General features: G+C 37.8%; 1 protein-coding gene across 1 annotated transcript in view; it reads right to left on the bottom strand.

Moving 5' to 3' along the window:
* LOC121385836 (TBC1 domain family member 23-like) overlaps nt 1-11985 on the bottom strand; it is a 51254-nt gene extending 39269 nt beyond the window's left edge. Inside the window, exon 1 of the mRNA XM_041516625.1 lies at nt 11957-11985. Within this exon, the coding sequence (XP_041372559.1) occupies nt 11957-11985 (29 nt within the window). The remainder of the gene's footprint in view (nt 1-11956) is intronic.
* Between the last annotated feature and the right edge of the window lie 3960 nt (nt 11986-15945).

Consider the following 15945-nt stretch of genomic DNA (forward strand, 5'->3'; position numbering starts at 1 on the left):
TTTATTTAACAACGCACTCAACACATTTTAATTACGGATATATGGCGTCAGACATATGGTTAAGGACCACATAGATATTTTCGATTAGCAGCAAGGGATCTTTTATATGCACCATCCCATAGACAGGATGGCACATACCACGTCCTTTGATTAACCAGTCGTGGTGCACTGGCTGGAGCGAGAAATAGCCCAATCGGCCCACCGACGGGGATTGATCCTAGACCGACCGTGCATCAAGCGAGCACTGTACCACTGGGCTACGTCCCACCCCAGTACCGGAAATGATCATTTCCATGAAATTTGAAGGTCTACTATTAGAGTATGAGATTTTAACGTCACGTCAACACCATACAAACGGTATGTGCGTGTGATATCATTAGAATATAAGTCTAGATTCTACAATGTTTTATAAGCATGGGCCTTGCTGGGTGATAGCATGGACCATTATGTGTCGGTGTGTTCAGATGGAGTAATTATGATCAACTTAAAAACCAACCATAGATTGCAAGTTCGACTGTTGTCATGTATTGCAGGGAACATTTTGTTTTCAAAATCTTGATCAGCGATATTTCTAGTCAATTGAAAATTGATTAGCAACTACTGTTTAAAAGGACATTCACGAGTTTGCTGCAATTTTTAAGATGTTATCAATTAAAGAGACTTTTTAACGATTGTAATTACATATCAAAGATATTTTTCTGCATACAATATTAGAGGCTGTATATAAAATGTTTTTCTGATTGTTCTAATATTTGTACTAGGTTAAATTCCATTTTATTTCCTAAAATATTTTTGTTCGTACGTACGAAATTATTTGAAGACCAAATCCATTTTGGGCTTCTTACAAATATCAAGAAGACGAGAAATACAATGAATATACAGACACTGATTTTCTAAGCAAGAAAATATATTTAATATGTAAGTTTAATCGTAGAAATATTTTTTTTTAGTCAGAAACATCTTACAATGCAGCAAACTCAAGAATGTCCCTTTAATGTTTTAGAATTGGTAACAATCTCTGAAACTTGCGTAGAGAATCACGATGCTATACTGAATAAAATGGTCCCTGTACTGCATTTAATAATAAAAATACTGAAGACTTAAAACTAAAAATTACATTTTGGGCCGGACGAAAGAAAGAAAGAAGTTTTATTTAACGACACACTCAACACATTTTATTTACGGTTATATGGCATCAGACATATGGTTAAGGACCACACAGATTTTGAGAGGAAACCCGCTGTCGCCACTACATGGACTCCTCTTTCAGATTAGCAGCAAGGGATCTTTTATTTGCACTTCCCACAGGCAGGATAGCACAAACCATGGCCTTTGTTGAACAAGTTATGGATCACTGGTCAGTGCAAGTGGTTTACACCTACCCATTGAGCCTTGCGGAGCACTCACTCAGGTTTTGGAGTCGGTATCTGGATTAAAAATCCCATTCCTCGACTGAGATCCGAACCCAGTACCTACCAGCCTGTAGACCGATGGCCTGCCACGACACCACCGAGGCCGGTAGGGGTGCGGGACGCAGTCTAGTGGTAAGGTGCTCGCTCGATGCGCGGTCAGTGTAGGATTGATACCCATCAGTGGGCTATTTCTCATTTCAGCCAGTGCACCACGACTGGTGTATCAAAAACTGTGGTATGTTCTACCCTGTCTATGGGATGGTGAATATAAAAGATCCCTTAGTGCTAATCGAAAAATGAGCAGCTGATGAAGTCGCGACAGCGGGTTTCCTCTCTCAATATCACTGTGGTCTTTAACCATATGTCTGACGCCATATAGCCGTAAATAAAATGTGTTGAGTGCGTCATTAAATAAAACATTTCTTTCTAAAACTTACAAAAACGAGAGTACCTTCACCTGTCTTTAGTGCAAGTCTAGTTTTGCATTTCTAGTTTTGCATTTATAACCAATTTTTTATTTATAGATAACATTTAGGACATCATATACATGTACAGTGATGTACACACACATGTAGGTGGTTGTAAAAGTCTGTTTTCTTTAACAACACCACTAGAGCACATTGATTTATTAATCATCGGCTATTAAATATCAAACATTTGGTAATTTTGACCTATACAGTCTTAGAGAGGAAACCTGCTATATTTTTCCATTAGTAGTAAGGTGACTTTTATATGTACCAACCCACAGACAGGATAGCACTTACCACTGCCTTTGATATACCAGTCATGGTGCACTGTCTGGAACCAGAAATTGCCCAATGGGACCACAGACGGGTATCGATACCATACCGACTGCGCATCAAGCGAGCGATTTACCACTGGGCTACGTCCCGCCCCGTAGGTGGTTGCAATGCATTATACAAAATGAACAGAGTTACCTATAGTATAAATCTTTTTGACAATCATGAGACTCGAATATTGGCTAAATACTTTGTAACGCTATTACATTAGGTTTCCAGTTAAGACGCTTTCTCGGCTAAATACTTTGTAACACTGTTAGATCAGGTTTCCCGTTAAGACGCTTTCTCGGCTAAATACTTTGTAACACTATTAGATCAGGTTTCCCGTTAAGACGCTTTCTCGGCTAAATACTTTGTAACACTGTTAGATCAGGTTTCCCGTTGACGCTTTCTCGGCTAAATACTTTGTAACACTATTAGATCAGGTTTCCCGTTAAGACGCTTTCTCGGCTAAATACTTTGTAACACTGTTAGATCAGGTTTCCCGTTAAGACGCTTTCTCGGCTAAATACTTTGTAACACTGTTAGATCAGGTTTCCCGTTAAGACGCTTTCTCGGCTAAATACTTTGTAACACTGTTAGATCAGGTTTCCCGTTAAGACGCTTTCTCGGCTAAATACTTTGTAACACTATTAGATCAGGTTTCCAGTTAAAGACACTTTCTCCTTTCTACCCAGATCTTTAAAGTGACAGACCCTCGTTTTTAAACACTATGGCAGATGTTTCATTATTAAAGCTGACATTACTTACATCTCATCATTTAGAATACTCATTTCCATACATCCGAAGTGTTTATGGTCAACCTGGTGTTTGTAATGCTACAAAATTAATTTTTTCATAATTCTAACAACACAAGTGCGTCCAAGAAGTAACACTGGCGTAGGAAGCAAGGGGGCACGGGGGGCATGTGCCCCCCACTTTTCAGATATTTTGCTTTATATTTGCTTTATAAAAGTGTGTAAATATAAAAGTGTGCCCCCCTCCCCCCCCCCCCTTCCTTTTTGGCACCTTCCTACGCCACTGAGTAACACTGTGGAGGTAAGCTCTAATCTATTTTTAAAAAGAATTTCCCCATTTCAACATCACACTCTTATTTCACTCCATTGCACCTTTATTCAGATATGTTACAGATTTGTAGATTAACCAAATTTAGTGTCTTGTTTCTATGGGTTCAATCTAGGGTATGTGACTTTAAAGGCAATTTAAACTGAAATTGGACAGAGACCAACACACATACATTGTACATGTACACTGGCAGGGGCAACGCCATTATAATATTCTCCACCCCTTTTATATTTAAATTTTTAAAATTATTTTCCATATCACTTGAGGAATATATAGCAATCTGTTCACCTGTTTGGGGATATTCCACTGTCACAAAGAAACAAAAAGGAAGGACATGTTTTATTTAACGACGCACTCAACACATTTTATTTATGGTTATATGGCGTCGGACATATGATTAAGGACCACACAGATATTGAGGGAGGAAACCTGCTGTCGCCATTTCATGGGCTACTCTTTTCGATTAGCAGCAAGGGATCGTTTATATGCACCATCCCATACACAGGATAGCACATACCATGGCCTTTGTTACACCAGTTGTGGAGCACTGACTGGAGCGAGAAATAGCCCAATGGGCCCATGACGGGGATCAATCCCAAACGGACCGTGCATCAAGTGAGCGCTTTACCACTGGGCTACGTCTCGCCCCAAAGGCAGAAACAAGAACTCTGGACAAATATATTATGCAGGAAAAGAAATTTTACACCAAAACCCAAACAGACATTTACTGACCTCTGAAAATCTGCTTTCAGACACGCATGGGAGGTTAAAGAAAGGTCATGGCCACACCCATCTAACAAAGCAGATTGTAATTCGGTCATCCTACAAGATGTGAAGGAAAATGGGTAAAAAAAACTGAGGTTTATACAGCTTTTTAAGAACTGGGTATGAGCAAGTCAAAAGATTGGTCATGAATTTCAAATGAATTACAATGTCAACCCTGGAAATTAACCACATCAACGGCAATTAATTTGACTGCCGAAGTTGTTGGGTTTTTTCTGTGTTTTTTTTATTATTATTTTTTTTTTTTTTTATTATTTAACTATTAATTATCTGTTTGCATTTATGTTGCTGTAGAATTTTCAGTTTTCTGCATCACTTTTCTTAATTATTATTATTAGCAGTAGTACTACTACCAGGGCTTCTAGATTATGGTAGCCCCACTCCTGTGGCTAGTGATATTCAATGTTGGGCTAGTAAATAACTACTATTGCCATGCCCAATGGCTAGTGAACTTTTTTCTTATCATATGTTGCAGTTAAGTCTATTTTGTAAATTTATATGAATATCCTGCCCCTACCCCAAACCCTAATGTTAATCTCCCTCTTTAAGTAATATATCCAATTATTACTATTATTTAGTAAAATTGTATTAACTTAAAGTAAAGTTGGGATAATGAATTTTTAATTGTTGTTTGTAAAAAAATTTAAATCACTGATCCCATGGCTAGTGAATTTTATAAAAATTCTAGAAGTCGTAAACACTGATAACTTAACCTCCTCTCTTACACTGTGGAGACTCCGTGTTTCTGCCAGAAAGATATTTTTGGGTATGGCACTATAAAATTGAATGCAACCAGTCAACAGGGAGTATGGGGGGCCTCCCCCCAGAAAGATATTTTTGGGTATGGCACTATAAAATTGAATGCAACCAGTCAACAGGGAGTATGGGGGGCCTCCCCCAGAAAGATATTTTTGGGTATGGCACTATAAAATTGAATGCAACCAGTCAACAGGAAGTATGGGGGGCCTCCCCCCAGAAAGATATTTTTGGGTATGGCACTATAAAATTGAATGCAACCAGTCAACAGGGAGTATGGGGGGCCTCCCCCAGAAAGATATTTTTGGGTATGGCACTATAAAATTGAATGCAACCAGTCAACAGGGAGTATGGGGGGCCTCCCCCAGAAAAATATTTTTGGGTATGGCACTATAAAATTGAATGCAACCAGTCAACAGGGAGTATGGTGGGGCCTCCCCCAGAAAGAAAATTGGTTAAATTTAGGGTTAGGCAGTGATAGAAATTAGCAGAAATTTTCACCAGTCCACCGGATAAATATATCTAGAAATCTACTTGTGCGCCAATACTTTCACTTGTCCAAATAAGTTGTTAGTTTTATTCAAGTGCAAGGATGAAAAAATAAAACTGCATTGAACATTTTCTTTCACTTGTCCACTGGACAACCACTTGTCCGAGCAGATTTTCACTTTCATTATATTTTTATTTGTGATAAATTTAACAAGGAACGAAAAAGATTACTAAAGCCATACTATGTTATTAGACCAAATGTAATTAAATTTAGAGAACTGTTTAACTGTAAAAGTGTCAGCATCCTTAAAAAGCTTTGTCAACTTATTAATATTATAAATAACCACTTTACCTCCAGAAAACCCATTTTATATAGTTTTATCTTAATTTCTTGTTTGTTATAAACACTTGTCACTTAACGTATGCATGTATATGTATATATAAAGTATATATTGTACTCCTCTGATGCCACCGGATGGTGGCTTTGAGTGAAATATAGTTCTGTTCTGTTCTGTTCTGTCAGGACAAACGGATAAGTGCTTATTTCGGACACTGTTAAAGGGACACACCCTAGTTACGGCTAGTTGTTAACCATTACGGCATTGTTTTTCGCTATTAAACTATTGCACTTTACTTACCGTTTATTATTTAGAATATACATTTCCATTCACCTAAAGTGTTTTTTGGTAAATCTGGTAATCCTGGTTTTTGTAATACCACAAAATGCATTTTTCTTATTTCTTAAAAACACACGCATGTTTGAGAAAAAAACGTTGAGCAGACAAGGTCTAATCTATTTTTAGACGGGATATTTCCATTTCAATGTCACAGACGTTGGTATACCACGTGACCGTTAACATTTTGGTTCGGTTTGTTTTCTCGTGCACGGTTCGCGCAATCAACATCCGATTTGTTGTTGTTCATTTGTGAGATTTTTCTTCAAAGTTCATTAACATTTTCAGTAACAATAAAGTTCAGACAAGTAAGTGTCTCAATACAAAACGTTACAAACCCTTAAAACCAATAATTTTGCTAAGTCTTACGATATCTGGAGAGGGGATACAACCAGGACAGAACAGTTGGAACATGTCCAGGAGAGGTGAAAAGAACGCACCCCAAGTCTGTGCGCACTCTGTGAAATTTGTCGTGACGTAGGCATTGTTGTGCTTCGAGCGACATCTACCGGTGACATCAGAATACTAACTTTCAAAATTATTTCAAGCAATTGGGACATGGGGATTCCCATGGTATTTATCGTTATAAAACCTGCTTTTTCACTCCATTTGATAAAAAAAACGTGATCTAAGTGTGTTACAGGTTTGTAGATTAACCAAATTACAATTTATTTTCGCTGGATGGAACTAGGGTGTGCGGCTTTAAGAACAATCATACAGTAATGATAAGAGTAATTAAGTTTGTCAAAAGGTTAATTAAAAAAAAAAAATCAGCAAAATGTTACTCTCTGGCAGAAACCCTGAGACTATTTTTTTTCATTGCATATTTTTTGCCATGTCCATTTTCTTAATTGCCAGGGTTGCAATGTAAAAGTAAAGGTGTAACGATACACTAACTAGAACAGTCAGTGCACCAAACAAGCAAACCGGAACTCTACACTGATTCAACTGTTTTGATGGAATGGAATGAAATGTACATGTATGTATATTAAACAACACCCCAGCACAAACATACAGATTCGCTATTGGGTGTCAAAGAAGGTTAATGTGTTCTTTTATTCTGGGTGGGTGGGGTTTTTTTTTGGGGGGGGGGGGGGTTACAGATAAAAGCTCAGTCAGTTACTAATATTACTGTATGCTATTGTACCATTACACAGTTTCGATCGACATATGTTTTCGATACTTTGTAACCTAGAAATTTGGCAAGGCACGGTAGACCAAACATTTTGGGGGCATTTTCACCATTTTCGGGGCACTTGTATTTCATTAAAAATACACAAAAATTAATTGAAATAAACATTAATGTAATTTATGTGCTTGCTTCAATAAATGAATGGCAAAATATATAAAAGGCATATTTTATTAATTAATAACACCTTTTTGGGTGTTTTATAGGCAATTTTAGAATTAATTACTGAAAAAGGCTTGTTTAATCTCAGGGCAGCATGGCACTGATTATGGCAAGATGGTGCTAGACTATTGACACACTAACATGTATTATAAGATTATGCAAGATATAACGTTCATGTATCGACCTGAACGTAAACAAGGAAGAGTCTTTTTTTCTCTCGATATTGAAAAGGCTTCAGCTTAGTTCAAGTCAGTCTACCAATGATGTATCTTAATTATAATACCATATATATTATGCATGTTATCAGTTTTTGCTAATACTTTATTGTTACAGCGATTGAAATAAGCAAAATGTTTTATTTGTCCACCGGACAAGTACATCAGGAAATCTACTTGTCGAGCAATATTTTCACTAGTCCACCGGACAAGTACATCAGGAAATCTACTTGTCGAGCAATATTTTCACTTGTCCAAATGTTTTGTTTTATTCAAGTACAAGGACCGTATTTTTGATTGCTCAAAATTAAACTGCATTGAATTTTTTTACATGTCCATTGGACAACCACTGAGGTACATTTTGCAGATTTTCACTTGTCAGGACAAACGGACAAGTGCTTAGGCCAAAAAAAAACATAGGTGTGTTTCCGATTGCATCCCCCCAAAAATTAGGGTAGGTAGGTAGGGTTTTTTTTTTTTTTTTTTTTTTTTTTTTAAATTGAATACTATCATAATAATAATAATAATATTATTATTATTATTATTTATCATCATTATCATTATTGTTGTTGTAGTAGTAGTAGTTGTAGTATTGGTATGCACTGTTTGTGTATTTCCTTAAATTAATGGGACATTTGTATTAATTTCGTTGTTCTTAATTTAAATACTTTATGCAAACATTTGACATGCATTAATAATAAGACCTGTTGATTTAAGTGAAGACGAGAATTGAGCTGAATTGATACGATTATATTTAATCGAAATAACCTGTACCAAGGCTATGTTCGTACATTCGGTTACTTCCGTGGTTATTTGGGGTTTATTCCCGATTCTGGCATTCCCGAATCTGGCAGTGAGATTATAACACCTCTTAATTGGACACGCCAGTTGTTCCCTTTCTGGCAGTTTATTGCTCACCCTTACAAATTGGTGTTCCGTCACCTTAATTGATGCCCCATCACCTTAATTGATGGCCCATCACCTTAGCTGATGTTCCCGGTACCACTGACGATTAATCGTACCATTGACGGTTGACGGTGATCAAAGCAATAACAAAGGAAATTAATTACGACAATATATTTATTATGTACTTTTGTTAAACAGTATTTTGTCCACAATTTGAAAGCACAATCCCAGCTGGAAGAGCTTGTGCGGCGGGAGTTCCTTGGTTTTTGTCCACTTTCCAGCTGCAACAGATGGGCTTCCTTGTTGGCGTTCTCTGACTTGAAAAGGAGAATCAGCTCGTATATGTTCAGGTGTGATTTCACTGCTCTCTTGGCCAACCTGCTGTTGTAACCTTCACTGTTGTTGTTCGTCCTAGGGGTGACGCTCCTGAAGTGGTTCCAAATGGTCAGAGGAAAGTTGCCATTAATCCACGTCTCACGAAAGTACTCGTTGAACTGAAAGCACGCTGGCAGATCCGGTGTGTGGGTCACTACAAGGTCGTATCCATCCACAACACGAGGCACTGGAAGGAACGCTAGTCCAACAAACATACGGAACCACTTGCGTACTTCCTCACTGGACCTGTAAGCAGGGGAGAGGCCCAATCCGAAGTGGAATAGGCATCCCTTCAGATGTGTAGATGGCATCAAATCACGAATCACATTGTGCACTGAGATTTCAAAATCCACGATCACAATTTTAGGTTCAAATGTCAAGTTCATCCCAGTAGCTTTCGCCTTAAGCAAGTTCACCAGTTGTAGATACGCTGATCCCTTCTTGTCCGGTAACAGACAGAACAGTTCTGGCACACACACATGGGTCAGGTGAGAATGAATCACATACAGCTGGTAAAAGATCTTCGGACAGATCTTGAATGTACCATCCATTGACGTAGTCTCAGACTCGCAAAGTTTCCTAAAGTGAGCACCAGTACCAAACACGATGATTCTACTCTCCACCTGCACGTCATCCACAAGGACAAAATCGGATCCCAACTCTGTCTTGGTCCACTCGCCTTCCAGGTGTATATCCATGGCTGCCTTTGGAGTTTGCGGGACCTTTTTCGCTCTCTGTCGGTACAAGCTGGATTTGATGCCCTCAAACATACTCAACTTGGAAGCTATGTCATGTGGTGTGGCGTCTCCATACCCGGTCAACAACTTCTTCCTCTCCTCTTCATATATCTTTGGGATACTGGTCAGCTCCTCCCGTGCTCGCTTCCGCATGGTGTTGGTCAGTAAGTGGACAGCAACTGCGCTCTCATCCGAGGAATGGATGTGGTTTTTACCTCTCCTCACCACAGTCCCATCCGGTGTAGTAGTCACGGTGACAAGGCACCTCGAATACAAACATCTCCATGGTACCGTACCATTCTTGTTACTAATCCGCCGTGCATACCTATATCCATCAAGTATGAGGTCCGCACCTGGTTTTCTGCCGTCCAAAATTTCTCCATTCGCAGCCATGATCAAACATAACAAACATCATGACTGTACAGTATTTATATAGGTAGTATTTCCTGTCTCCAAGTTTTACGTTATAACATTATTGATCTCGTTAACCCCACACGTCTAAATTGGTAGTATTTCCTGTCTCCAAATTTTACTGAGATATAACAAACATTAATTTTCTTGCAATCTCTATTCCGGCTCACCTCTGCTCTTCACTGCTCATTAAGGTTAATCTCGTTAATCGCCCCCTCTGTTCTTCACACATCTCTTTATCCCCATGCGTCTAAATTGGCCTTAATTGCTCACGCCAGTTTTCCCATTTCTTGAAGCGGATTAGAACACCTCACCGCTTACCTAATCTGGAGACTGCCAGTTTTGGGAACATACCACTTCCGTGACCAACCAAGCTGTTCGGTGGTAGATAATCAGGGGAAGGAACTCTATTACAAAAGCTTTTCCATAATTTCTCGATGTTTTTCGGAAGGGAATTACATGTGCAAAATGTATCGTATAATAGTACGTAAACAATGTGCAAGGAAGGAAATACTCTTGTTTGGTGATGTTGTCCTATTTTATTTTTACTTCTTTTTTTAATTTCTCTATGTTTTTATTTTTTTTTCAGTTTAAGAGAAAAAAATATTAGGGCCGGGGGGGTAAAACTAGGGAGGGTCGGTCGACCGGAAACACACCTATTTTTTTTTTTGGCCTTATTTCAAACGCTGTATTATACCATTAAAATGCCTCACATAGCGAACTTCAGTTATCAGAAATACTTGCAGTTATCATCTGCTATGCTGACATCTGACCCGTCAAAGTGCAGTGTTCGAGATTAACAGTATCCCGATATCCTGGGGATACCAGAATTTAATTTTGGATACCAGACTTCAAGAATACAGTATCCCACCGGGATACCATATAATACTAAATTCTCAGGTGGGATACCAGATTTTGAAATGTTAGTATCCACCTGGGATACTGCCCCAAAATTTTAATCTCGAACACTGAAGTTAGATATATACCACATGATTCTTACACTGAACAACAAAATTTAATGAAGGTCACATCTTATATTATTCACAGTAAAGTTCCTTTCAGTAATTTCTGGTGGGGGCTTGTTTATATACATATGTATATAATAAAATAGTATTATATTTACATTTAGTATAAAATCAAGGTGGGGTTGCTGGAGGTAGATTTGGTTTTTAAATAAGTAATTCTGTGCCTCTGTCAGATAGAGCAAGAGTAATACTAATAGACAAGAATATAATGTAAATATGTTTTCAGTTAAACCTGTTTATTGATGGACAGTTCTGCAAAATATTTGATATTTTTTACATAAATATGACAAATATTTTATTAATTTATTTTTAAATGAAGAATTTGATGTAAATTACTACATGGATTGTAGACCCTACACTACCATAACAAGGGCAAAAGTAGACAGCTAATGAAACTATCGAAAACATATGATGTTTATCAAAATATAGCACAAACACTAGTATGAATTAGCGGCTTGTTTTCTAAAGGATACCTTGGCGTTCATGGGAGATTATCAGTTTTTCACAATAAATTAATTATGATTTGTTATATGTATTTTTTTATTACACTTTGCTTGCTTATCATATTAAAAAAAAAAATTGCCAGGATACATACATGTAGGTTGCAAAGTTTTGTTCTTGAAAATGGCCTTGCACTCATTATTCGATTTCATTACTTGAACATATTCATGAGATAAACAGCAAATGCTGCTCAATATGATTTCTGATGATCACTTTTACATTCACCTTTCCATCATATTGTTTACAGTGTTGGATGGGGTAGGGTGGGCGTAAGGATTAAAATAGGAAATTAATTTGATTGATGTTGTTTACATTACTTTAAAAATAAAATTCATGACAACGTTTTAAGTGAAATGAACTTAATTTCAACAGACAAACACACTAGAGAACAGTTCGGTTAAGCTATTATTATAAGATTCATCAGGGTTTCGTCAAAAACACCAACAGTCTGCATACCACGAATTGTCGTCTTCAGCTTCCGCCATTTTGGATTGACGTGTATACCGAAAATGAAAGTGAACTGTCAAAAAATATGTCGTAAATTTAGGTCAGCATTACATTTAATCATTTCATTGCTTATAAACATTAAAATATTAGGTTAAATAACATGTGGAATTCAAAATACAATCATAATTGTTTAAACACTTTATTAATTACAAAACATGTTTACAGTATACGCCCTCCCACGCCTTTTCTACGGTAGGACAACATTGCAATCTTCAAGTATATTGTCGCAGGAATATGTATAGTGTTCACACACACATATATATATACACACACACACACACACACATTAAAGGTCATGATATGTACTGTCATGTCTTGGGAAATGCCTATAAAAGAATGCTTGTCTGACATCCATTAGCCGATGATTGAAACCAATACCAATGCACTTTAGAGACAAGCTACATGTATGGGGAACCAAATGTGAACTGATCAACACCACACAGTTCATCAGGAACATACAAATTCTGATCTACATTAAGAGCCTCAACCAACATTGTTTGAACGCAGAAGAAGAAGAAGAAGAAGAAGAAGAAGAAGAAGAAGAAGAAGGAGGAGGAGGAGGAGGAGAAGAAGAAGAAGGAGAAGAAGAAGAAGAAGAAGGAGAAGGACAAGAACAAGAAAAAGAAAAAGAAGAAGAAACAAATTAGTGTGTGATAGCGGTGTCAGCAAACAAAACAAATTATATATTAAATAATGTTTAAGCTATATATGGCCCAGTTGAATTTTACCTCATACTAATTTAGAATCTAAGAAAAAAAAAGGTTTTAGGACATCTAGAATGAAATTTGAGTTACTACAAGTATTAGGGCGACCAGTTAATCACTGCATACACAGATAGGCCTACTGATATATACCACGGCCCTTGATATACCAGTCGTGGTGAACTGGCTGAAACAAGAAATAGCCCAATGGGCCACCTACTGGGATCGATCCTAGATCGACCGCGCATCAGGAAAGCGCTCCACCACTGGGCTACGTCCGGCCCCTCGGAAGGAGGAGGAGGAGAAAAAGAAGAAGGAGGAGAAAAAGAAGAAGGAGTTCGAGAAAGGTAAAGATATCACTATTTAATATACACACAACATGAATAAACCCGTGAGAGGCCATTTCAGAGACTAATATATATACACACACACGCACATATATATATATATATATATATATATATATATATATATATATATATATATATATATATATATATATATGTTTACAGTAGACAAAACTACATATATGTGGTTTTCCGATTTCTCTATTCCACGAGTGTATTTCCCGGCAGGAAATACACGAGTGGAATACAGATATCGGAAAACCACATGTATGTAGTTTTGTATTTATTACATACCCTAAATTGGAATTTTGTTCCCAAATAATAGTTTAAAAATTGTAACACTGCTAGCTAATGATGGGGATTTCTCAATTTACACAACTAGGTCAGCTGTGTTACTACGCGGACCGACGAACTACCAATTATTACACATAGGAATATAGTTCTATTTAAACAATAAACAGAAATAAGAAAGAATGAGCAAAAAATACCTATAATTTCAATGATATTGTCTGAAATGCCTTTTAAAGACAATGTAATAGCTAAAATTCACGAACAATGAAATATTTAATTTGCTCGTAATACGTCACAAAACCTTCAGCGCGCAAGTTTTATCAAAGGAGAAAAATGTCAATAATTGTTCAATCAATGTCTGTGTCGTCATCGGTGTGTTTTCTTTTATTGATGTTCATGGAATTACTCGTTGCTGAAAAGTTGAAGTTTATATTAAATGTGCCTCCATAATGCATCGCTCCACTGAATAATCCGGTTGTCAATTCATCCAAATTTTCAAAGCATAGATTACTCTTTTCTTTCGTTTTAATTTTTTAATTATATTTTTAAAAATAGCAAACTGATTGAAGTCGTAACGTGGGTTATCGGCTATATTTTGTAACTTTATTATCGCCCTTTTGTGAATTTTTTTTCATCATTATTTTTTTTTTAAAGTTAATAATAATTTAGATTTTCTAGTTGTAATGTCAGCAGAATTTCATAATTGAATTCCTGATGGAAAAATGTAAATCGGCTATTGGATGCATGGGCGTCAATCCGGCTTTAAAAGTGTGGGGTGGGGTGGGGGGGGGGAGCGTGTTAGTGTGTGTGTGTGTGAAATGAAAAGGGGGGGGGGGAGGACATTTATATAGATTGTACCCCTGCGTTGAAAAGTGAGGGGGACGTGCCCCCCCTCCCATCCCCCACCGATCGACGCCCATGTTTGGATGTCAAACATTGAGTAATTTTGACATATAGTCTTAAAGAGGAAACCTCGCTACAGTTTTCCATTAATAGCAATGGATCTTTTATATTGCACCATCCCACGGCCCTTGATATACCAGTCGTGGTGAACTGGCTGAAACGAGAAATAGCCCAATGTGCCACCTACTGGGATCGATCCTAGATCGACCGCGCATCAGGCAAGCGCTACACCACTGGGCTACGTCCGGCCCCTCGGAAGGAGGAGGAGAAAAAGGAGTTCGAGAAAGGTAAAGACATCACTATTTAATATACACACTACATGAATAAACCCATAAGGCCATTTCAGAGACTAAAATTGCATATATATATATATATATATATATATATATATATATATATATATATATATATATATATATATATATATATATATATACACATAGGCCTACAGTAGAATATATATGCAATTTTATTTATCCAATCATGGGCGTCGATCGGTGGGGGATAGGGGGGACGCGTCCCCCTCACTTTTCAACGCCGGGGTACAATCTATATAAATGTCCTCCCCACCCCCCACCCCACACTTTTTCATTTCACATACACACACTAACACGTCCCCCACCCCCACCCCACCCCACCCCACCCCCACACTTTTAAAGCCGGATTGACGCCCATGCATCCAATAGCCGATTTACATTTTTCCATCAGGAATTCAATTATGAAACTAGAAACTAAATTTATATTAACTTTTAAAAAAATAATAATGAAAACAAATTCACAAAAGGGCGATAATAAAGTTGCAAAATATAGCCGATAACCCACGTTACGACTTCAATCAATTTGCTATTTTTAAAAAATATAATTAAAAAATTAAAACGGAAAAAAAGAGTAATCTATGCTTTGAAAAACTGCAGTCTTGCTCTGAAAAAAAGAGTCTTTTAAGACTTTTGCTAGTCTAGTCGTGCATAATAGTTGGGAGGCTACATAACCGGCCTCAGTGGTGTAGTGGTTAAGCCATCGGACATAAGGCTGGCAGGTACTGAGTTCGCAGCCCGGTACCGGCTCTCACCCAGAGCGAGTTTTAATGACTCAAAGTCTAAGTGTAAAACCACTACACCCTCTTTTTATCTGACTAACCACTAACAACTAACCCACTGTCCTGGACAGACGGCTCAGATAGCTGAGGTGTGTGTGCCCAAGACAGCGTACATGCACCTTAATTGGATATAAGCACGACAATAAGTTGAATGAAAATGGAGGCTGCATAACCCGAGACAGCTGGTCTAATAACCGTATGGTCTTAACCACTGAGTTAATGAGGCCAGGGACGGTCTAAGTGGACAATAATTAAGCTGGCACTAAATGCAACACTGTTTAAACACTAGTAACCGTCCTAGGTGGTGTCGTGGTTAGGCTATCGGGCATAAGGCTGATAGGTACAGGGTTCGCAGCCCGCTACCGTCTCCCACCCAGAGCGAGTTTTAACGACTCAATGGGTAGGTGTAAGACCACAACACCCTCTTCTCTCTCACAAACAACTAACCAACTGTCAAGTTAAGCTCAGACAAGATTTATATGTAAGCAATGCGATGGCGGCATAATTTTGGAATAAAACGTTTGTTTTGTCAGGGCTTCTAGATTATGGTAGCCCCACTCCCATCATCCCATGGCTAGTGATATTCAGTGCTGGGCTAGT

This window comes from Gigantopelta aegis, chromosome 12 (assembly GCF_016097555.1).
Source record: "Gigantopelta aegis isolate Gae_Host chromosome 12, Gae_host_genome, whole genome shotgun sequence".
Classification (NCBI taxonomy): domain Eukaryota; kingdom Metazoa; phylum Mollusca; class Gastropoda; order Neomphalida; family Peltospiridae; genus Gigantopelta; species Gigantopelta aegis.